The sequence below is a fragment of the Limulus polyphemus genome, unplaced genomic scaffold, assembly GCF_000517525.1.
Source record: "Limulus polyphemus unplaced genomic scaffold, Limulus_polyphemus-2.1.2 Scaffold2858, whole genome shotgun sequence".
NCBI classification, from domain to species: domain Eukaryota; kingdom Metazoa; phylum Arthropoda; class Merostomata; order Xiphosura; family Limulidae; genus Limulus; species Limulus polyphemus.
The window spans coordinates 115,995-142,058 of record NW_013668468.1 but is presented as its reverse complement, the minus strand read 5'-3'; the positions used below and the strand labels follow the sequence as shown (position 1 = coordinate 142,058).

Genomic DNA, 26,064 nt, shown 5'->3' with positions numbered 1-26,064 from the left:
TATTTAAAGAAATACCGAAGACCTAATTAAATTACTTTGGATAGATATATATTTCTCTAAAATCTTCACAATGATAATAATAATTAAGGATTATTTTCAGAAGAGAACAAAACTATTTCGAAATGAACATTTATTATATAGTCTGGAATTACAATGACGATACACTCTGGAATATGTTTTATCTTTTATTTTAAGGCATAGTTTCAATTAGGTTCCACTTCAAGAGATTTTCTATATGTTTGTAGACAATATGCTAACACCAACAGTTGAATAAATCATAAAAACAGTTTGTATTAATTAAAGTATAACAAATATATACATCAATAAATGCATCAGAGAGTTACAGTAACTAAATAGTTACATTAATTAACATATCAGAAAGTTGCAGTAACTGAGTAATTGCATCCATGGACGCATTTTAATACATCATAAAGTTACACTAACTATTTTCTTCCTGTATGAAATTAACCAAAACATATTGAGAAATAGATCGAAAATAATGTTTTAGTGTTGAATGACTTACTTGTTTATGTGTTTAATATAACAATTTATGAACTAATTCGTGAAATAAATATGGTTACATTATTGTTGATGGATGCAATATCATTGAATGATATGTAACAGATTATTGAACGGTTCTTAGATTCATTAATTAACATTGAATTTTATAAAATCTCAATAAATTATAGAATGAGTTTCGTTGCGTTGCTTTTTGAAGTAACATACAGGTAACTTTAAATTCTAGAGTGGTATAAAATAGCTGAAATGTGTTCTCTCTGGGAAGAATTCAAGATGCACTTTTTTACGATACATTATACTATTTTATCAGTGAATAACGTTCTTAGTTTTTAAATATAAATATTAACCTTTACAACTGCTTTATAGCAGCGAACAACACGTTAACTTCAAGGTTCTGAAATACGCGGATCATGAATTTTGTGTTAAAAAGCTTTTCGAAATAAAATTTTATCAGAGAGTAATGCTCACACATTCTGCTGTACATTTAACAGCTGATGATTTAACGCACGGTCATGAAACCAGTCACTGAATAATTGCATTAAAATGTGTTAACAAGAGAATCACTGGAAATATAATATTTGGTTGGACGTGTGAAACGCTGGAAAACATGACGTCAGAACTGTCAAAGAAAAACTTAAACATTTGGAAATTCATTATTAGCACTGTAAAAAGAAAAGTGTTGTAATATTTTTTTAACCAATCTGTTTAACGTTAGTGTTATGAAATAAAAATAATGATAAAGTTAATGTTAGTGATCTCAAATGAAATTCGTGGATTAAATTAACGTTAGTGGTATAAAATAAGAACTGAGAGTGAATTTAAAATGTTATGAAATAAAAACCGTGGATCCCGTTAAGCCATTATAGTAAAATAAATTTTCATCAATTCCATTCCACTGTCATGAAAGGACGAGCCTGTGATCGTATAAAGATTAATTTATGTGTTATGTCGAAACTTTCGTAACGAGCATGTGAAAAGTGATATTTTTGTCTATCTAATACTGATATGCATAGAGGAAAACTACTGGAAAACATTAAGTTAGTAAGGGTAATGTATCAAAGTGTCTTAGCTAGAGCAACTGTTCTATAGACTAATTCATATAAACAATGCACTTAGCGTTTGTCCAGCACGAAATTCCCAGTTTAATTTCGGAGTAACTTTAAGATTGAAGTTTCGATGATAAAAACAAGAGTTGAAAGAACAACTCCGCCTACCCATAATAAAAATACTCCTTTCAGATCATTCAAACTCTGAGAATGCAACATCACCTGTGGCGATAATCCTTGAATGCACCTGGTGGCATTTTGAGTGACTTTTTCAACCTCTTTTTGGAAAATACCACTCTGTGTGAAATGGCCCAGCCTATAGAGAAAAAGAAGATTATTAACACTTTTTGTAAAAGACTACTCTGTGTGAAATGATCCAGCCTATACAGAAAGGAGTAACACATTGTTAGTACTGTTTCTGTAAAAGACCACTCTGTGTGAAACGATCCAGCCTATACACAAAAGAGCAACACATTGTTAACACTATTTTTGTAAAAGACCACTCAGTGTGAAATGACCCAAAATTATTATTGTAGGTAAAATAATATTTAGCATGTGACTATAACATTTTTATTCATTTCTTATATTCGTAAACTTTTTGCTTGTTTTCTTGTGTACTTGAATGACATATTTTGTACACAATGGGCTAAGTGACTCTATTGGGCAGGTATAACCATTCTTAATTTTGAACTGTAGACCAGAGGGAAGGTACCCACTCAGAAGCACCCGCAACTCTTGTCCGAATAGCGGGATTGAATGTCCCATTTATGACACACCTGTAAGCAGAAGTGTGAAGTGTGTTTAGTAGCATCACACCTCGAATTAGATCATTCATTACCTTATAAAAGAACATGCATGAAACTGGCCGAGCAATGATTCAGGTGTGTATCAACATGAAATGTGATTTACCAATAATATCTCAACACCATGCCTAGAGATCAAGACGAATGGTCTCTTTGAATTTAAGGAGACCATATTAATCAAACAACATCAACCGAAGTTGAACTGTGGGGATTCTTCAATCAATCTGCTTTTTAGATTATAGATATGTGAAATGAAACATCTTAGAACAATAGTCTTAATAGCCAAATCTTGTACAACAAAGTATATAATGGTGGAGTATAAACCCTTGAAAGATTAGCAAATGTATGTTACCTATTAACAGTCAGAGGCATCGGTATTAACTATCAAATTTGTGTAATAAATAATTAAGTATTATTACTAGACGTTTACACGGTGTTAAACTTTTAATTATCGTAAGATGTCCCCAAAAGTTTTCGATGGTGGTGGGACAGGTATTTGAAAAATAGATATGCTCCTGTGGCAGAAAAAAATAAAAATTTGCATACAAGAGTTTTTGAGGGTGTTTTGAGAAACTGTTAAACATTTTTTTCTAAGATCAAGTATTCCCATAGAAAAAAAGGGGACAATTATAGGAGGGTCACTAAAATTTAGAATTCGACATTTCTCCTTATTGATTGGTAGAAACCTACAAAAAGAAAAGACACCATACTCTCACTGTACACAATGTCTTTATTTATTTTAATCCAAAATCAGTACTTATTTGATTTTTTATAATCTGGAGGGAGGGGTTGAAACCAAAATATCCGTCCAAAATAGAAATTAATATCAAATATAATATCTCTGCATCTAATTTATGTAGATCTAAATCTGTTGTCTATATTTAGGTTTGTTGGGGTCAGGGATCCAAAATATAATGTTAGAGCTCTAGCAGAAAAGTATAAATAGATATCTTTAAATAGAGTGTATAATCCATTCAGCAGGCAGGTCGTAGAAAGGCCAGTAAGCAAATCATATCTGTCTTTGAGAACAATAGTTGATGTAAAGGTCAAATAAATACGTAAATCATGTCGTATCTGACACATATTTATAATTACAGATTTTAGCTGTATAAACTAAATTACCAACTAAATGTTAACAAAAGATCGACACAGTTGTCTCTCAAAAGAGACACTTAACCAAGCCCCCCCCCCCAGTGGCACAGCGGTATGTCTGCGGACTTAAAACGCTATAAACCGGGTTTCGATACTCGTGGTGAGCAGAGCACAGATAGCCCATTGTGTAGCTTTGTGCATAATTACAAACAAACAAACAGTTAACCAATGCCCATGATTACTGAGTTTCTATGCTAAGTAGCAAGTAAAATTTACTGAACACCGTTAAGTTTGTGTGAACTCATTGCTTTAAGTAATTTGAGTACAAAAAATAATAATTATTTTAATATCCCATATAGCAATACCAAAGGATAAATATTTAAATATGCAAATATCTTCAGCTTTAATGCAATGAAAGTGTTAAACATATTTGGAATAAAGTGGTATTGAATTGTGTTGTATTGTTAGACTAATTCCTTATATTTCCAAATTCCAGTTAACTATTTTTTGAGTAAGCGAGATTGGTTAAAGTTCCTGTAATTTAAAAATATATAATACATTTGACCATGTGTTACTAGCAAAGACGTTAGATATACATTTAATAAAAACAGATATGGAAGTAACCTAATAAAAACAGGTAATTGCCATAAAGTAAAAACTACAATTATATTTTTAAACATGAAGATAGACACTTCAGATTGTATTATAAGTGTCTTATTTATGTTCTTTGACCTCAAAAACGTAGGTATAGACACTAGATTTTGACATAAATTAGATGCGGATATATTATACTTGATATTAATCTCTATTTTGGACGGCCATCTTGGATTTTCACCACCCACCTCTCTCCAGATTAATGAAGACTATAGAAATGAAATACATACTGTTTATGGATTCAAATAAGCAAAGATGTTGTGTAGTGATAGCGATGTCTCTTTTTGTTGTATGTTTCTGCCAATCAATAAAAAGAAAATTGTTGAATTCTAAATTTTAGTGATTCGACGAAATTTGTCCCACTTTCTCGATGGGAGGACTTAATTTTAGCGAATGTCTAACAAACAATCTTATTGAATTCAACACCCTCAAAAAACCTCTGTATAAAAAATTTCGTGTTTTGTGCCAGAAGAGCACATCTCATCTGATGTTTGTTAGATATCAGCCCCTATTCATGCAACTATTCATTAAACAACGCTGATACATTGAGAAACGTCAAACACAAACCGTTGTGGTGTAATTAAATTGAAATCAAAGAAGAGAAAACTTATAATCCAAATAAATGTTAGATGATAAATAGTTGTTGTTTTGCATTGGGCTATCTGTACTGTGTCCACCGCTGGGGATCTAATCTAAAATTTTGCGTTGTAATTCCGTAGATTTACAGCTGACCCACAGAAGGACTAAATGATAAATAGAGATTTCTAATGTTCACGATATTTCTGGGTGGGATTTTAATCCTAAATTACTTGAAAGAATTTTATCGATTATAGAAACTAAATCACAATATTAAGACATCTGCCGTCTATTGTTAATGACGTTAATTTCAGATTCAACTAATAAATTCAAACTTTACAACGAGATTATATGGATAATACAACAATGTTTTACACGTGAATTATTCTTTAATATTCAATATTTTTGACATTCAACCAATAGTCTCATTTACAATTTTAATTATTCGTCAAGTTTGAGAATAGCCAAAAATATCTACAGTAACTGATATTTCATACAGCACCAAGATGGTGTTGGCCATTTTTATTTTTCATTCCTACTGTTGCAGCCCCAAAGGTTTATTAGAAAGATTCAAGATTTAGATAAGTTTGGTAGATTTCTAGAATTTAATGTTTTAATGGTAAATGTTTTGAATGTAACCTACCTTTGATTTAAGTTTTCCATCATATATCCAGGGACGTTCTTATTAACAGCAATCACCATGAACTTGGAAAGAAATGTTTCACTTGCTACATGAAAATGACAAGACTTTCCACTAGAAAACCGTTCATTCAGAACTCCTATTATACCTAGTTGTGAGGCAATGATGATAAGCCTCCCAGACTCCACTTTGTCTAAGTTTTCATCCGAGATGAGATCCCTCCACGGTAGTCTGGAGTTTGGTTGTGCAATGATTCTCTGCCAAATAGCTTTGAATATCTTATTCTTGCTATGCTAGAAATTGAAAAAAAACATGAAGACTTACTTGTGTAAGCAAAGTATGGTTCAATATTTAACTCTTTTTAATAGGGTTGATTCCCTGAATACATATATTTGTTACTCTATAAACCGTTACGATTACTATATAAAACTTTAGATTTTTTTCACCTCTCACAAAGGAACTGTTACGGTTGTAGTTCCTCAATGTGCTTCCTGAACAAACAAGCTGTTCCAAGAATAGCCATGAGTTTTTTCATTAGCAAGCTGTTCTGTACTTACAGTGCCTACTGTTCGCTTGACTCAATTATCTATCTCTTCAATTTATCTCCTTCGCTGGTTTTACTCACCAGCGAGAAAAAACGTCCACAAGCTGTCAATCACACCTTTAAATTAACGGCTGTTTTCGTTATAAAGATGACCAAAGAATCTAAATCACAACATCGCTGTGGGAACATTATAATGTAACGGTCAATTCCACTATTGTTAGTAAAGAGTAACCTCAAGAGTTGGCAGTGGGAGGTATTGACCAGCTGCATTCCCTCTAGTCTATCACTGATAAGCCCCCCCCCCCCAGTGGCACAGCGGCATGTCTGCAGACTTACAACGCTAGTATCCGGGTTTCGATATCCGTGTGTAGCTTTGTGCTTAATTACAAACAAAGAACAAAGAATCTATCACTGATAAATTAGAGACGGCTATCGCAGATAGCCCTCATGTAGTTTTGGGTGAAATTCAAAACAAACAAACAAAGCAACAGTTCCAATGGAGTTTGATCTTCTTAAATGTGATCTTTAAAACTGTCTGTCGTTCATGTAGAGTGTAGGGTTTGTAAGGAATGTGATCTAAGATTGACTTTGTTATCCCTTGTAGAATCTGTTAGAACAAAATCGCGGTGTTTTACGTGCTAATTCTTAAAGAACTAAATTTTTTATAACAAAAATTCAACATAAAATTAATTCCAAGAATAAAAAGGAGTTTAGGTATATCGATAAAAACCGCATTGATCACTCATTTACTTGATATAAAGAGAAACAAACCGATTAGTATAGATAAATGCTGCTATACTTTAACCCTTCTTAATTAAAAAACTAAATTCACATAAATAGAAGAATGTTAATCAATTTGTGAAATCTCCGTCCGTATTTAATTTGTCTCAATATTTTGTTTAGTTCTTCCCTATACATACACAAAAAGAAGATCACTAAAATTAGATGTTACAATGGCACAAAACTATTTTTCCAGTCGGAACTTAGATATTGGTTTAATGAATTAACCTGTAGATCCTCATACTCGTGTATGTTATGAAGTTTATTTTTCAAATTTTCATAAAAATAGGCTTATAACTGCAGCAAAAAGATATATACAGATATTAAATATATTTATTTTGTTACGGTTGTGAACCTATTTTTTTATTAAAACTAATTTTCTATACCACAATATGTCCAACAAAATTAATTTTATTTAAGGGGGGAGAGTAACCAATCACTTTTAATGTTTCAAAGATTATCGCGTTTGACATCACGACGAAAGAAATAAGCCGAATTTATTTCACCATTAAAGATGAAATTGTGAATTGTTATTGTGAACCTGTGATTTTTGGACTCGAATTTGAACGAGCTCTGATAAAATGTTTGTATGTTAACTAGTGGCAAAAAAAAAAGCAGAAAGAAGCCCAGTAACAATGAGCTTCTGAGCCGCTATTCTTTGAATTGATAAAAATAGCTTACCTTATAGTTATAGAAATAGTATTAATAATGCATATATACTTTCACGCACATCTAAATATTTTAAACTTGCTCAGACTGTTAGTTCTACTACTCAGCTTCAACACTGATACTTTAGCATTGTTTTTCCCCGTGACTCATTATCTTGCACATTAACAACAACATGATAACCTCACGTTACCGTAATAAGAAGTACTACGTAAGTGCATATCATTTACGTCATTAAAGCAATAATGGTCTCAGTTACTAGAGGTCGTTTGTAATAGTGAAATCATTTAATTGTTATAAATTATTAGCACAACATGATTACACTTACCTGAAGAAGAATTTCACTTGCGCTACCACCTTCTATAAAAATGGGAACATCAGAAAATTTCAGGACGTCTTCCAGCTTATCAATACGCTCTCCTTTGTTCTTTATTACAAGCGAGGATTGGAGATGACCCCCGAAAGAGGCCATAATGACGACGACAGCAACAAGCCAAACAGAGATCAATAGTTTCCCCGATACACTTACAGGAACTTTTGAAACTCCTGAAAAAAATACTTCAGTAGTTTTCTGATAAAATAAAATATGAATTAATTTACTGAAAAAAAGATTCATCTTAGAATTATGAATTACTGTGATACGAGTAGTGCTGAAGTTATTACCTTGATACCATAGGCACTGGAAAAGACTCCACAGATGTCCATAAAAAACGCTGAAGAAGCTGTCACGCTCTTTTCTTTCCTTACTGTTTACAGTAGTTATGAATGTAAGCATTGCTGCTAAAACTAACAGCGCGATGCCTAGGATGAGCCAAACCTACAGAGATAACAAAAAACACAAAAATGTCCCATTTAGTTGTAAAAACGTAAACTGCATCAGTGTGTGACATTTTTGAAACGACAGAACTAAACAGAATTTGAAAATTAAATATAACGTACTTCAGTTTTATATTTTCATTTTACGTACAACCAAAAGGTGTACATCAACAAAATTGATTTTTAAAAGATTTAAGTTTACTTTATGTCTGTATATATGTGTGTGTGTTATACAGGCATACCATGTACTTTCTACCTTCAGTAGTGATATACAGTTATTCCAAATTTTAGGTTATCTAATTTCCGCACTGTCATGGCGACTACAAGTGGCCCAGAAAAAGTTTGTTAACTTAATGCTGCTATTCATTACTTCGCTTCTCTGCTCCCATAGGAAAAACGTGCACTTGAGACTTCGTTGCTAGAAAATTATGACGTTAAACCATAGGGGGTACAGTTGACCAATACTTCCCGAAAGCAGGGGTCAAAGGTAACGCTGTCCCTTTGACAAAGAAAGCTGGCAATGATTTTAAAGTCAAGCGCGCTTTCTAAGTTCATTTTCCCGCTAGACGATTTAGAAAAAAAAAGAAGAGACTGTTTTTGAAATCAACGTGTAAAATCAAACACAAATCTGTTGTGTGAGAGAGAAAGCTGCAGGACTAAATACAATCTAAATGGAAGGGACTTGTCCACGTGATGTGGTAGGTACGCACGCTCAGTTTCAGTGTTTTTGTGTTGTAATAAATACAGATCTTGCTCATTTCATATAAAGTGTCCAGACCCTGTTATTTTCACACTTACACCGAAAGCACAGTCGAATACTCTCATTCATTGGCCCGAACCTGCAGTTATTCGCGGGTATATCCGTCGGAAATCAGCTTGATCTGAAAATACCAAACACACACACACACACACGTATATACATATATCTAAAAACACTGTCTTAATACCTTCCATTCTAGAGCTAGCAAATATCCAAACGAATCAGTAGAGGTCGAAGGTCGTCCAGTGAGTATTCCATAGCTGTCCACTAGGAGCGTGTTAGTGAACTGCACAACCTGCTGACGATCATATCCAGCGGTGGTAGGTCCGACAGAAATATTCGCTTCCTAATATAAAGTACTTCATGTTATGTAATATATTCTTAATTCAATTAAAATGCGCCTAAATTATGATTAATTATGCTAATATAAGATATACCTTTTTATCGCATGATATACTGGTGGTTGGTGAAATATGGAGTGATAAGAAATATTAGAAACACAGTTGTAACTATTCGCCCTGACTCGCGTTCAATAAATGTATTGACAATCATGATATCTTGTAAGTATTGAAGCGATTTACGGAGAAATATGAATAACTAATTTGTATACGATTTTTCCTGTAACACTGTGTAATAGCTTACAACACAGCAGGAAATAATTGTTTTCGTTTGTCACGACTAAATACTGTTTTGAGTATACAGAGCTGTGTGTAGCGCCGCTATGTTTCAAGAAGTGACAAGTGGATCGACGCTACATTTGAAAATTCATAGCGATTACAGGTAGCGCCGCTTCATTTTACGTCTGTGCTAAACGCTACTCGCTACATTTTTAATAGAAAATATAAATTATTGTGTATTGTATATATATATTTATATTTTGTATACATAATATATAATATTTTATATATTATTATTTGTTTCGGACTTAATTATGCTCGCCAATCAACTATCTGACATTCTCAGTTGATTGGAACGGAAACTATGGCTTGCCGGCTATCCGTGACGTATTACTACGTAATATATATATAGCGTTCTTTGCATTTGTTTATAATATTGTTATATTTAAAATCTACTGTTTATATGTTCACTTTAATTCATTATTATCTTAGAAAGTTTATTAATTTATTTTCATGTAAAAATTTAGTTTAGAAATACTGTTAAATGTTTTATTAAATTCCTGACCTGGATAATTCTTGCAGAGGCTTTTCTTAGTTAACAAGTTTCAAGCGATAATACAAGATATTCATCTGAACCTGCTGGTTTATATTTCATGTCGGATAATTAGTTAAGAAAATCCCAGACATATGTATTATTATAAATCGTGATTTACAATATATAATATTATATATTATTATTAATAAAATAATAAATAATATATATTTATATTATTATATGTTTATTATAATATGTATAATAGTCTTATATTATTTTGTATATTGTATAATAAATTGTATATGATTACATTTACACTGCATTTTGCTTACGAAAACAATCAAACGTGTTACGTGATGCAGTTGTTGTCGTGAACTTATTAGCTGTCATCATATTCATTTACTTTTTGACGTTGTGTTCTTTAATCATTGAATGTATCGAAGACTGCACGGTTGTTAACTGATTTCCTCTCATCATTCACGTGTATGGATAGGCTGTTCTGGAAAGTCTGTATTATGTTATTGTAGCAAGAAAGTATTACCATTTACCAATAAATTTGTGTTTTTCATTCTTACATTATCCATTGAAAATATATATATAGCGGGCACAGCTATGTGAGTATATAGGAATTTTATATATGCGTGTGTTGTGTGTGTGATGCTGTTTACAACTGAAGATTCTACTTCTTAAAGTTAGCTTGTTGCACTATCTATACTTTATAGCAGTCTTAAATGTACTTAAACAAATACTAGCAGTCCTGTTTCAGAATTGAGGATTACAAGAGCCAGTGGTTATCGCGCTGAACCTCGGATGTGCGGGTTTAGGGTTCACATCCCGTTCCGGGGAGAAAGAAAATCGCGCTACGCAAAACCGGGCAGTGATATTCCACTATTTGGTCAGAGTTGGCGGAGGGTGCTGTTTACTAGCTGCCTTCCCTTTCGTCTATCAGTTAATAAGTAAGGACGGCTAGCTTTCCAAAAACAGACATGAAATGCTTTCCCCCTGGCGAGAATTGGCATTAGACAATTCCCACCGTTTAATATTTTCAAGGATTAAATATTTATTTCCTAATCTAGAATGGTTAAGACTTTGTAGAATGTTCTGAATTAAGATTAAATTTTTAAGTTCATGACGGGTGAGTTTCAACTTTGTAGAGTGAAATTTAAATGATCTGTTTTTGCGTGACTTAAGCGTAAATCACACTTATTACAAGAGTTAAAATCTCAAATCTTTTCGCACCCGGTATATTAAACAACTTATTGTTAAATTTCTCACTGATTGACATATTTAAATAACCCGATTAATTCCAGAGAATATGTTTCTTTCGTATTGTGCTTTTGAAATAGTTTGAAAGATTGAAAGATTTTGTTAAAGTTAGTATCGATTCTTACGTATATCTGTAAACAAAGATAAGCCCAATTAAAACATTACCCACAGCGTTATAATTAACTTAGAAATGGGTTAAAGAAAGAAAATTTCGCCTAGATTTAGTTTAGGACAAGCTTGCGAAATGTGTTGGTCCCAGGTCAACTTTTTTTCCACAGAATTAGTTTATACATTACTTAAAGTTTGCTCCCGAAAAGTACACCCTCGATACATAAAAAACAAACTGAAATTGCACAGTTGGAAGCTTAACATTCTCTTCTAAAATTAAGCAATAAGAGAAATGTACAGGATATGTATTTCCTCCAAACTCACGAAAAGAGGAAATTCACCATAAATATTTGAACTGTTTTAAAATTTCAGCGAAAATTATCCCCATGCTGTCGTCATTGGAATTACGAAATAAACTGTGCATCGTTTTAAAACTTATAAACGTCACGAGGAAAGTTTTAGTAAATAAAAACTAACCCAAAATATAAAGAAGTGCATTTCTTGAATTCATTATTTTTAAATTATGAATCGACCTGAATGAAAAAGAAATCTTACATTCCGTTGCATCATTCCCATCATTCCTGTAAAACTTCCATTGGGGAGCTTTGATCCCCATGTCTGGTCACTAGGCTCCTTGAAGGTATATCTAAAAATATAAAAACAGTTATTCTAAACAAATATTTATATATTTCATAAACAACAAATCAAATCATGTTAATTTTAATACCTAAGAGCAAAATAAAGTAATATAACAGCAACCCCTTATCTTGATGGCAGTGAATGTTGGTTTAAAAATGACGCGTTTAAAGAATCCACATCTATTTCATATTTAACACGTTTGAAACTAGCTAAGGAGTTGCGAGTGTTTGGTTTTGTTTTTTTACTACTAAGAGACAAAAATTGCACTCACCGGATGTTGAGAAGTTTTATTGTGTCTTGAGTGTTTTAGTGTTACTACAGAGAAGGAATCTTTGTAGTGTTTGGGTTGTTGCCTGCTATTTTGAGGCAGTGCATGGTGCACTGTTTTTATTAGTCAGTTTGATTTTTGTGTCAGCTTCATCTGAGAAACAATTGCTTATAGAAACATAATGAGCTTGTTGGTTTTTCTTGTGGAATCCGGTTATGCTTTTTCTTTAACGTCTTGGGACCCTGTGTGCCAAAGAAAATAAGCTCGTGTTCTACTCTAAGCGAAATAGGTCTCAAGTCCTGGATTAGTGAATAGAGGTTAAATCTAATAGACGGTGTGTCCTTTTCATTCTTTGAGTTTTTCTTCCCTAGAAACTTCTCTCAACGCTCTGCAATTATTGGACTTACTGCCTAAGTTTAAGAAAAAAATGAATTAAGAAATAAACTAAGTAGACATTTGTTTCTTCTTTGCTAACCTAGATGAATGATTTATTGAAAAAACACTACATCATTCTTACCTCTTTATTGGAGAGGGGGGTGTATACGACAAGGTCGTGTGATGCATAAGCACTGCATGCAGTGACCTGATAGCCGTTAGGCGAAAGTATCGCTAATTTTGTAAGTCGGCGTTACCGGGTTAAAGGCCCTCCATGACCAAGATCCATTAACTACCTGATCGAAGTGTCTCTGAAGTGGGTACACCCTGAGCAATTATATTCTCGTGGAGATAGGCAGAATGGATACAGAATCTAGGAGACGGATATATCTGATTTCAAAACCCCAGCCATGGGTCAAATGGCACTGATACCCATCTGAGGAACTAGGGAGACAACTCGGGCAAACATTCCTAAGCCTCAGGTGACCCTCGCACTGAGAAGCTGACTGATTGCAAGGTGTGCAGTTTCTAACGAGGCCGTCTTGTGTGCGGACAGGGTGGCGCCAGACTGACATATTCGATCTTGTTGGATATCTCTTGCTTCTTCCCTGACATGTGGTCTTGTCAGAGTAACAGTACATTTTTCCATTCTATAAAATCTACTGTGGATAATCAATTACATAGGATCATTGCCGGAACTACAGAGATCGTGCTCTGAGCTGGAGATCATTCTCAGCAACTACTGGAAAGGGAAAGTGTAGAAGGAGAAGACGAGGGGAAGTTAAGAGAGGGGGAAAGAGGTGAACTGGGACAATAAGACAGAAAAAGAAAGTAGTTCGGATTGGGCTGAAACATGTTAGAGAGGAGTACTGTAATTGCCGTAGTGCCAAGCAGAGAGGTCTCATACTTGGAAAACTACCCTCCAATTTCGATTCTTTCATGCTGAAGAAGACATATTTTGGAGAAAAATCAACCATAAAGCCTTTTGAATACAAGAGCTGTGTGAATTCAGCACCAAAAGCATACCATAGACGAGCCATCCTTATTAACCATGATATGACGCACAGTGTGATAGACAAAACCAAGTGGAATAAGGAATATAGGGAGATACATAGGTTACATGTTAATAACTTGAGGTGAGATTTGTTAAATATACATCTGGGAGTGGACAAGATTACCAATAAATAGAACTGGGATTTTTTTCAGAAGTTGCAGGTCTCTCATGAGACAGTACCATTGTATGTGATGACTTCAATGCCAAGGCAAAAAGAGTGGGGGAATGGCATAGAGAACAGACAGGGGATTGCTTTATAATATGCACTCCTGGAGTAAGACTTGACATGTATCAGTGATGGCCAGTCAACTGGATTAGCAACAAGACCAGATGACTCTGACAGAGTGATAGATCTTGCCTCAGTGTCACAGCAAGCAATAACCAATACACAGTGGAATGTGCTGGGACAGCATGAAAGAGATCACCTACCTGTTTAGGAAGACTGGCAGCCATAAGACAAAGAACGTGCCAAGGGCATTCGCTTACACTATATGCAGAATGGTGGATCTCTTGGCTTCCTTCGACAAAGTGCAAATAAAGAAAGAAAGAAAGGAATCAGTTTAGTCAACCACCATGGTGGACGGAGAAAGTTGAGTAAGCTTGGAAGAGGAAAACAGGTGCTGTATGGAGGTTGCAGAAATTAAGAAAACAATTATCAAGCACAGATGAAGAGGTAAAAGAAGAACACACTGACAAAAGAAGTTGAAATACTTGCAGTTTCATCTAAGTGGGACAAATAGGAGCAGTTCACCAAAGATGTGGGGCTGATAAGGCACTTTTGAATGAATTGAAAAGATTCAGGCCACACAATACCAAACATACAAAACAGAGATGAGGTCATCATGAAGACTGATTAGGAAAAGGGTGAAACCTTTTTGAAAGTTTTATTGAACAGACAGATCAAGGAAACAGTGAGGCAAGATGTATGGTTAGAGAAGGCTTGAGGAATATGGTGAATTCAGAAGAGTATGAGGATATGATCAGTATTGAGCAGGTCAAAGACATATTTAAGTAGAGTAAGGCCCTGGTGAGGTACAGTACCATCACATCAAGGAACTAGATGACATCAATTTGGGTGAGATTGTGGGAGAATTCAACAACAGTATAAAAAAGTTCAACATTTCCAGGAGAATGGCTACATAGCTACCTGAAACCATTGCCTAAACCAGGGAAGGATCACACACAAATGAATAGCTACTGCATCATTATGATCCAAAATGTGTATGGCAAACATTTTGAGAATATTATTGCTAGACAGTTGAAGCTTGACTTGGAATAGAGAGAAATCCTGCCAAACATTCTTGGAAGTTATAGGCTAAAGAAGGACATATGGGCTAATGCAAGAGTCTTTGCCTATGATGTGTATGAGGGTTTTCAGAAAAAATCTGAAATGATGGTTGCTACACTGGACTTGGAGGATGTATGCAATATTATGAATTACGACTTTCTGATGTACATCCTGGTGGATTACGATTTAGACATCTGGATAGTCAGTTGGATTGCACTGTTTGAAAAGAAAGCCGCCCTCTGCACAGGTATGTGGACATCACAGCTGTAGAATATTTTACTGGTACTGCATCGGAGATCAGATATGCAGTCAGTGGGCTTGGAAAGAACATTTACATTTACAGGAGTGGGCAGGACAGAGCTCAAGTTGCAAGAGAGCTACAAAGTACAAATTACAGTATTTCAGATTGGTGTGAGGAAACTAATACTGTAATCAATCCAGATAAAGAATGCATGCTATGGTGCTCACTTAACAACCAGATAATGAATTCTGATGTCCCAGAAGTAGCGATCAATGTATCCACTATAAATGATAGAAGCCTATCCTTCGAGAATCGTGTGGATGCAATTGTGAAGAAGGCTTGGGGCCTTGAAAGTCATGGCTACTGCAGATATGAAGAAATGATTGCTGTTCATCCTCTACCAACACCTCGTGTTATCAACTTTGAAGTGTGGCCTTGGACTACTAATGCTATCAAAGATACAATTGGAAAAACTCGAGTGTATTCAAAATGAGTTAATGAAGACCATCCTGGACTGTACTAAGAACACACCCTTCATTGAGGAAAGACATGTAGTTTTCCAGACGAGAGCATACTTAAGAATAACAGTTAACGAGAACTCCCCCACCCTCTCCAAGATGTCCTGAATGATACAAAGGAATGCAGGATTAAAAGAGGAATGTCATGGTTGGCAGAGGCTAAGCCTACCATTAAGTTGGTGTGTGGGTTGGATGAAATTGTACGTGGAAAACAAACAATGAGTATAGACCTGAAGTGAAATGGACTTATAGGCCAGAGTTGTGAACCCTCTTGGACGAAAATGCAGAAAAGTGCCGTCAGCTTCGCTGATATTGATGTCAGACAACTGACTGTGTAAAATTTGAAACCGGAGATCCAGTGATTTACAATGACGGTTAGGTTATCAGAAATGAACATAAATGATGGGCTTTTTCGGCCAGGCAGTCCAGACATGTTGTTGCTGAACAAAGTGGAGTATGTAGTATCACAACGTCAAATTTGCGAATGGAGAATGAAGCCGCATCAACTGCCATGAAGTGAATTGAAGACCAACCTGCCAGATGTGCAGTAATTATCACCAATTCACAAAGTATGCTGCATAAAATAGAGGTCGGATGGCTCAAGGTGGAATGCTACATATCTGCAAAAGTGAGACGGGAGAAAGTCCTGACTGAGAGAGAAAGAGGGCGGGCGTACAATCAATATGTCAGAGGAAGAAACGGCACTCCCACATTTCGATGGCTACTGAGGGTGGGGACAGAGCACGTGTGTAAATGTCCCAAGTGACCAAATAGTTTTTCTCACCACTTTACTATGCGTAATTAATTAATTGTTTCTACTAATTTATCATGAGTATCCTTGCTATTGAAGTGTTGGGATGTATGGTACCTTAGAACCATTGGTTCAATAAACTCGACTTTAAACTTTTACTTTTTTAAAATAATTGTACTGCAGCAGTTTAAAAAATATCATAGTTGGACACTGTCACAAAAATGATCGATTTAAAGTTCGTGAATATAAATAAATGGTTAAAATACTTCTATTGTACACAGTGTTAAATGTGATACGCGAACTGCTTTATTAGGAATGCACTCTGAAGTTTTTCTGTATTACCAGAAGAGTCGCTAGACACTAACACATGGGGCCCATGCCCCGAATCCCCAGTTGTTGTCTTGAAAAATCAGAATTGAAAGCCATGATCGATATCATACTGAAACGCAGAAAATTCCCGCGCCTATGGGCCCGAGCCCCGAATCTTTTTAAGTACCTAGTGACGCTTATGTGTGTTACTTTGTTATAGTCACTTAGTTCTGTTAAGAAAAAATAGTTAGCAATATTTTCATATCTTTTTGTTATAAATTATATTTTCTTCATCAACTGCTAGTAATAAAATACTGTTAACGGCCTAATCTTTCTCATTTCAGGTTTAGTTCATTTTCAGTTCACCCTTCTGGTTAGGACTATTTTGGGGTAAAATAAAACCTAAATGATTATCATCTCCAGTTATTTTAAACTTTAGCTATGACTACAAACGATGACGTAGTTCAGGGATATGAATGGTCAGAGAGAACATTTACTGAATCGGGCGGGTGTCCAGGGCTGAAGTCCTTGGAAGCTTTGTTTTTTTTATCTCTCAACATTAAATTATCAGGCCCAAATGGCTACTGCTAATCAAGTTTTTATCAAACTGACCCTTTTATTTAGAAAAAGGTGTTCCCACACATTTCCAAGAGTTTTACAACTGACCAATTTGAGTTTAGGTAAAAGCGGGTATGGTGTTCAGTAACCTTCAAAAGTGTATGAAATTAAAATTTTATTGACACCTTTCAATTCAAACATTTAATGAAATCAATACTACTCGTGTTGTCGTTTTCTTAGTGTAAAACTATACAATGAACTACTTGCACTCTGTCTACTGCGGATAATCGAGCCCCGGATTTTAGCATTATAAGTTCGTAAACGCACCGCTGATCTACTATGGAACACTACTTGTGGAACAATAATCGAACAGAAATTATTGTATTATGCTTTGCCCCATATTTCATGGATGTAAAACTTCACCATGAACTTTTTACCAACCACCATTGTTTGTTGTAGAACATGTTACAAGTTACACGCATTTTTTTTTTATTGCGTGAGTTAGCTGAAACTTCTCACATTTAAATTATTAATAAGAAATAAGTGTAAAAGTCTGTTTTCTGAAAACTTCACGTTAAATATCTATATTTCTTTATCAGCTTATATTACTACAACGTACTGTTTAAATGTCTCAAATAATGCTTTAGTTCTTTACCGCATAATTTACCTAACACTTGCTTCATTTGTTTGAATAATATCAATCCTTTATGACATTCTCTAATTCAGTGAAAAGTATGTCTGTGTGAAGTTCTATGACACAAATGATAACGCACTAGGCAAGATGTAATAACAATATTGTATATCGATATTAATCAAACAAATATATCACGTCATATCTGTTTGCAAAGAACGAACGCAAGTCATAACCTAAAGTCATAATTTATGACCATGATCAATATGCAGTTATTTATTCATAGTAGTGTACAACTAACATTTAAACTTGCATGATGCCACGACACATAACATTAGTCAGACTCAGAGCTGAGAGCGTCATTGATTATCCTTCGGACAGATTTATATGTTAAATGACCAGTGAAAACTTTTGCTTACAGGTTTAAAATTTACATTCAATGTAAAACATCTGTAACGTTAAAAATAATTCCATGTCTATACATTTTGTGGGATGATTTCAGTGAAGAAGCACAATTTGTAAATCAAAAATGTCGGATAACAGTCTAAATGTTAGTATTTTAATTGTGTTTCTATTCACCAATGTCCAATCCATATTTCAGTTGATTGGACAAAATATGGAAATTATTCAGGAATCGATGGGTTTTTTTTTGCTAATCGCTGTTATGTAACGAAACCTTTTGGGGTCATTACTCCAAATTTCTTTCCATGATGGTACAGCATTGTCCAATCTCAAACACAATTTATGACACAATTCGTGCATAGAACATTTTTATTTTGTGGAACACATTTGCCCGATTTTGGCGAGTTGTTATTGGCGCAACATCAGAATATTCGCGAATAGTTCTAGTCAACAAACAAACACGGGGAGCAGTGTCCAAGCCCACCCACTCCTCCCAGCGTTCTCATCAAATGATACTTGACGTTGAAAACAAAACGAAAATCCGGAAATTTCGGGAGGAATCTCAATTCCGCATAGTTGGAGTAGTTTTTATATAGACACTTACACAAGCATACAATAAAGATGTCTTCCTAGCTAAATCTAAAACTGGAATTCAGTTTTCAGTTTATTTTTTGATGAGGGTGAAGCGTGTTTTGAAAATGCATAGGCATACCATAGGAGAAAAAAATACTATAACCAGCCGAAATGAGTAGTTTTGAGTAATTCTAGTTATTTTCAGTCCAACTGACTTGTTGATTCAAATTGTCAAAAGCAGTGGGAGCCAACTGACCAACTGGTGAGTCCTAATTAATTTCATCAGACTATATGTATTTTGTAAAATATCATTTTTTGAAACAACTGTCTTACAGAGAAAATTCCAGAAATCAAACCGTGCCAGACCAACACAAAGTCAGTTCGATACAATACCGTATTGTCTGACATTCACCATTTTCTTGATAAAAAATATAGCAGTGAAGTACATTGTTGTGTGATATGGCTTACATAGAAGGTGTAACACAAAAGTTCTCACGAACTTTACATTCTCACATAGACACTTTAAATACAAAGGTTTATTACATTATTTATAATCTTACATAGTAAATGACATACGATGGTGTCACGTAATCGTTATATTTCTGAACAAAAAAGTAGCATACCTTATAATGTGACATTTGTTATATCCTTACATCGAAGAATATGGCAGACAAATATTCTCTATGCTACATGGTTGAAAGATTTATAGTTAGAAAAATAATGACTGATATAATATTATTATATTGCCATGAGGATAGAGACTGTTCGTCATTCGTGATGTATTTTAATTATGATATTTCAAAGATTTTAGGACAAATGATAATACGCCACTGATGTTTGAGTACTAAAACGAAATAAAGGGGAAAAATCTAAGTAACTTTAAACCAACATCACAAATATTTTGCATAATACTGCAAATAGCTATTTAAAGTGAAGAAATAAGTTTTTTATTGAAATTTTGTAGCGCAAAACTACGTAATGGATTATCTATGCACTGCTTACCGCGGGGAATCAAGCCCCGAATTTTAGCGTTCTAAGTCCGTAAGCTTACCGCTGACCCATCGGGGGACTTTCTTTTAGGTCTTTGTGTGTTACTTGAATTAATCACATGAGCAAAACGAATCTTCCAAAATATACAACGAATTATAATATTTCAGTATGAGAAGAATAATTTCGTTTGTTATAAGAGTAGAAATATATCCAGTGTAGATTTTACCGAAGATGAAGAGATCTGGCTAGGTATCTAAAGACGATTGCCATTGGTCCATTAATCGTCAGCTCGCCAGATTCACTGTCTTCTACTCTGACAAAAGGAATCCACTGAAAGAGAAACAAAAATTAGAGAATGAGAAGCACCATTGATACGACAAACTGCATACCTTTTTATAATTGAACTTTCCAGAATGAAAATACACATATCTTCAGCATTATGTTTAAAAGACATGAATGAAAATTATAAGCAACATTAACGTTTCGTTGAAATATACAATAAAATGCGTTTATACAGCACTCCAGACCGTAGCTAGCCAGCAACATTAAACAAATCAATAGCATACAGCGGGGGTCTCCAGACCGTAGCTAGCCAGCAACATTAGCGTTTCATTGAAATATGCAATAAAATGCGTTATACTGAAAAAATTAAACAAATCAATAGCATACAGCGGGGGGTCTTCAGACCGTAGCTAGCCAGCAACATGTTGCTCGCGACACAACAAGAGCTGCTTGCAGTCTAGTCATTTAGACCAGTGAGTCAACAATGTAATTAGCACCTTGTTTACAGTTTTGAACGTGGCTCACAAGGATGGGGGACTCCTGCTATATAGGATATAGAAGAATAAAATAATCTACATAAATTCATATAGAATATCCAAACACATGGTAGTGTGTCGTGCGGCCAAAACAACCTGCAGGACACACTGTGTGTTATTAACAGAAGTGATAATTTAGCGATTTTCCGTTTTCTGTATTTCGGACTGTGGTAATCCAAAGTATCACATGCTTTCATTGGATATGCTCTACTAAAATCTCATTTCACATACCAGATTTCCAGGCAATCCATTAAGAAATACACGATATATAAAATCTCCAATTTTAATTGAATTTTTCCTTTTTTTTTCACTTCGCACTCAATGTACGAAAACTTTATTTGATAGAAAAGCATACTTAACTTTTATGGGTTTTTTTCACATTTGGTACACTGGTAGATCATTACAACCTACAATTAGTTGTCAACTTTGGTTTAATTATAAACCAAATGTGAAAAGTTATTTAACATAAACCGCTCAAATTTGACCAACATTTTTGCGCATGTCTACACAAAAATTCAGGTGAGCTATTGGCCTGAAATTTTTATTACAGCGTCACCTAAGAGCAAACGTGGACCGTTTATAGTTTTTCACACTTGGATTAAAAACGGCTGATTTAGAGCAGCAAAACTATAGGGTGAAAGGAGGTGCAAATACATAAGTATTGGTTACGCCAACCAAACTAGATTAGCAGTTTCTAGCTCAAGTTTTCAAAAGAATCATACGAATGAACGGTTATTATTCATTATTCACAGCTAACTCTTAAGCGTGAATTTGCTAAAGTTTATGAAATTTTTCTAATTAAAGAGCGTTTAGAGTCATGTGATGTTAGCTTAAGCAATTAGCCTAAATAATGATGCTTGACATGACTGCACCGAGTACATGCGGGTGATAACAAGAAAACTGTTAATCTAGATTCCAATGCGTTACTATTAACACTGTTTTAGAGAGGATAAACTACCACCATATATTTTAAAGAATCTGGTTGGTTTTGTAAAGTATATGTCTGTTCCGAATAATAAGGTTGCGATCCTCAAGTTAATGTTGGTTACTGTCGAGTGTCACTTTCTTACTTGTTGTAGTTTGTTGGTGTGTATTGACCAAAAAGTCATGATATCTAATCAAAAACACCTTAGGTGTGAAAAAAAAGGTGGAGCCATAAAAGGAATGACATCAAAATTATTGGCCAAACTGGTAGCTACACTTATAGCATTGATAAAATAATTTATAGCGAATATTCATTTATTAGTTAGCTAGGCCGCGTATTTTGTTTTACCCACCATCATGCCCCAAGTTCAACAAAAAAAACGCTGCTTGGTTAACTAATAAATGAATATTTGCTGTAAAATTCTTATCAATGTTTTAAAGTAGCTACCAGTTTTGGCCTCCAATTTTGAGTTCATTTCTTTAAGTCGTACGCTCAATCCTTTTTTGACTGCACATTTTCTCCTCACGTAAGATGTTTTTGATTAGATGATATTTAGTTCTAACTAACTATATGTAAAAATTATTAATTTATCTATCTATTTACGTATTCATTCATCCATCTATATATCCTAGGTTAATCCTATAAAAAGAATTAAATATATACGTACATGTATGCACTGCTTAAATAACATGTTACTATGCTCCATTTATCTGGGGTGCTTTTCCATAAATAATTTGCACACAGTGTTGGTAGCAGTGTCATAATGATTATGTATTAAAACTAGAGAACTCAGTCTTTCTTCAGTTTGTGTACATCTCAGGTAACTATAAAACCGGCGGAGATCAGATACCGAACGTTCACATGAACTTAGTAACAGTGTGACAAAGAGTTTCAGTAACATAAAGATATTTGGTACACTGAAGCACGCTTTGAAACAGTCAACCAGTATATGAAGCCTCTTCTGGAAAGGAAAAGAAAGCCATCTTTTCTTCCATCGATGAAGTTCTTCATCAAATTATCAGGATTTGGCAACTCTTCTCTGTAAAAATCTATAGCCTGTCTGATATCAGAGATAAAAAACTCTTGTGTGAGCTTTGAAGTTTCTGAATTGATGATGTTTGCTTTACATGTGCATCAAAGCTGGAGGAAAGATTACCGATAATGTAGTCAAGAAAAGCACTGGTTACAGTTTTCTTAAAGTCATCCTCCAATGAACTATATTCTGTACAATAAATCGGTGTACAAGGAGAAAAATAAGAGATTTATAGGATTTTTTTGGTATTTTAACGATCATTTTTAACTTTCTGGTTTATTATAAATTTCAAATATATTAGTAAGTTATACTAAAATTATACAAGATATATATTTTATTATAAAGTAATCTATATCTAACATTCTAATATGGTGTTAACAATTTCCTATGATTTTATGTTTTGTGAAAGTAGGCTATGTATATCTTTATGATTCTAATATGGTATTGTACAATTTGCTATGATTTTATATTTTGTGTAAGTAATCTATATATATCTTTATGATTCTTATATGGTATTGTACAATTTGTCATGATTTTATATTTTGTGTAAGTAATCTATGTATATCTTTATGATTCTTATATGGTATTGTACAATTTGCTATGATTTTATATTTTGTGTAAGTAATCTATTTATATTTTTATGATTTTAATAGGGGATTATATAATTTGCAGTGATTTTTTTTAAAACTGTGATTTTATATATTTTAATGTAATTATTTTTCAAAAAAACACGAGGTTTCATATTTAAACTGTATTCTTTTTATAGTGAAAATAAAAAGAGCCAAAGAGTAGTAATTTTAAACATCTTTAGTAACAACGATTCATGTATACATACATGATGAGTACTATGTGGTTTTCTCTCACTAATACAACGCTTTTTTATCCACAATCTAATAACAACATATGAATAAGATAATAGAATTGATTACAACTACTTAGTAAACACGCACAACACTACGGTTTACTATCGGAGCACAACAAGTAGTGACGATTTGTATTCTCAAATGTACCTAAAGCTAGAAGACTCACAGGTATCACGTGCCTCCCTCGTGTTGTCACTGATAATTTTGTCAAATCAAGCATTTAATATTCAATTTATCTTACGATTATTTGCTCAAATTGAAAATATGTTATATGTTAATTCAAAATATCGACACCTGTAATAATGTGAACGTTTATCCAAGTATCACATTTTATCAGGTTTTACTTTTTAACTCGATTTCCAATCAAAGACGTCAGAACGGATTATGTAATCTAATATTACGTACTATAAAGCTTCAGATTTAGACTCCTCCTTCAGGGTCATTGCGGCCCGGCATGGCCAGGTGGTTAGGGAGCTGTACTCGCAGTCTGCGGGTCGCGGGTTCGAATCCCCGTCCCACCAAACATGCTCGCTCTTTCAACCGTGGATGCGTTATAATGTGACGGTCAATCCCACTATTCGTTGGTAAAAGAGTAGCCCAAGAGTTGACGGTGGATGGTGATGACTAGCTGCCTTCCCTCTAGTCTTACACTGCTAAATTAGGGACGGCTAGCGCAGATAACCCTCGTGTAGCTTTGCGCGAAATTCAAAACAAACAAGCAAACAGGGGCATTGCACCATTGTTTTTGTTTTTTACCCATCTAAATTTGTTTGCCTGTGTTGACCATCATCATGGCAACTTACATGACCATTTTCGCATTTTTGGTTAACTATGTTTCTGTTGTTGTTTTCTTACCATTTGAGTAAATAAGTGAACATTTGCAGCTACATAACACAGTACCTTCAACGTGAACGGTAACAAAACATTAGTAAAGTCAAATTCATGTAACGAGGCTCACAGATTCACCTATGTGCATAATTTTCCGTTTAAAATGCACCATGTGGCTAATCTAAGAGAGCGATCAGTTTGAAAAACCCGAACGCTGAACTATCAACTTGATTAATTGTACAAGGCAAAACAATGCGCTGTATGACACTTGTTTCCATGTCGTCATTGGAAGCTCTGCGTGTTAGTTAAGCCACACCAAAATTTTTCATGTTGTTAAGGAAACACCAGAAACAAAAATAAGGGTTTCGGCGGAATCCCCCCCCCCTCCTCTATACATACGTGCGTGTTTAGCTTTTAACTTGCTTTCTTTTTACATTTTATAGTATTTTCCTTCTCTCATTTTTACCGGTTGCTTGACGCAGATAGCCTAGTTGCTTTGTGCCAAAAAACGCCAATCAACCAATCTTTTGGTGTATGGTTACCCCTTCAATTACAGCACATAAATACTACTACTATACTGATAAAATTGCGGTTTTTGTTTTAGTTACCTCGTCAATTTTCTCTCTCTCTCTCCCTAGGTACCACATCCAAACAGGATGTTGGTGACCATGGTCTTCAACAGATCTCTTTTCTTTCTGGCACAAAGAACTTCCAGTGTTGATATATTCATCTCCGTAGTCTATCCTTCCTTCTTTCTTTCCAGTTACGACCAGACTTTCAATTTCTTCTTTCTTCATAACGTGTCAGAGAAACTCTGCCTTTTTCTAATGTTAGCAGCTTCCTCCTGCAACCTGTTCTTGACAAAATATATTCATTTGAGTAGTGACTTGTCCGACATACCTTCAAGATGCGCCTTGAGAACCGCAATTTAATTGCTTCAATTATTTTCCATACTTGGTGCATACTTGAGAACTGGTATAACATAGCAATACAACACTCTTAACTTCGTACCTACAGAAATTTTACTATTTATCAGTATCTTTTTCATTTTCAGAAATGCGTTTTGCCATCCCTATTTTCCGTTTTATTTCATGATCACGTTTACCATCTGATGTTATCCAGCTTCCAGGTAGTTGAATTTATTGACCTGCCTTATCTGTTCCATATATGCTTTGACAATGCATAGAGGAATGATCTTCTTCTTTGTAATTGCCATGCATTCTGCTTTCCTACAGTTGATACTTAAACCTTTCTTCTTGTTTTCATTAGCAAATTCATCTAATTCTTTTGTAGCTTCTCTTCTGAATCAGCTATTAAAACCTTATCAGTTATAATACACAAATATTACTACTATATCGTTAAAGTTATAGTATTGTTTTATAGTTTGTAGCTTCTCTTCTGAATCAGCTATTAAAACCTTATCAGTTATAATACACAAATATTACTACTATATCGTTAAAGTTATAGTATTGTTTTATAGTTTGTAGCTTCTCTTCTGAATCAGCTATTAAAACCTTATCAGTTATAATACACAAATATTACTACTATATCGTTAAAGTTATAGTATTGTTTTATAGT

The 26,064-nt window shown here is 34.3% G+C and overlaps 1 protein-coding gene across 1 annotated transcript; it reads right to left on the bottom strand.

The window, feature by feature from the left end:
- Positions 1-1,733: 1,733 nt before the first annotated feature.
- Positions 1,734-25,283, bottom strand: LOC106468071 (probable glutamate receptor; the record flags this gene model as incomplete). Its single annotated transcript, XM_013928469.1, has 7 exons — positions 25,095-25,283; positions 20,246-20,349; positions 11,978-12,068; positions 9,084-9,242; positions 7,649-7,891; positions 5,334-5,623; positions 1,734-1,881 (listed from the first exon to the last, which is right to left on the bottom strand). Coding segments are annotated over exons 1-7 (1,224 nt in total), but the record flags the coding sequence as incomplete, so codon positions are not given.
- Positions 25,284-26,064: the final 781 nt, after the last annotated feature.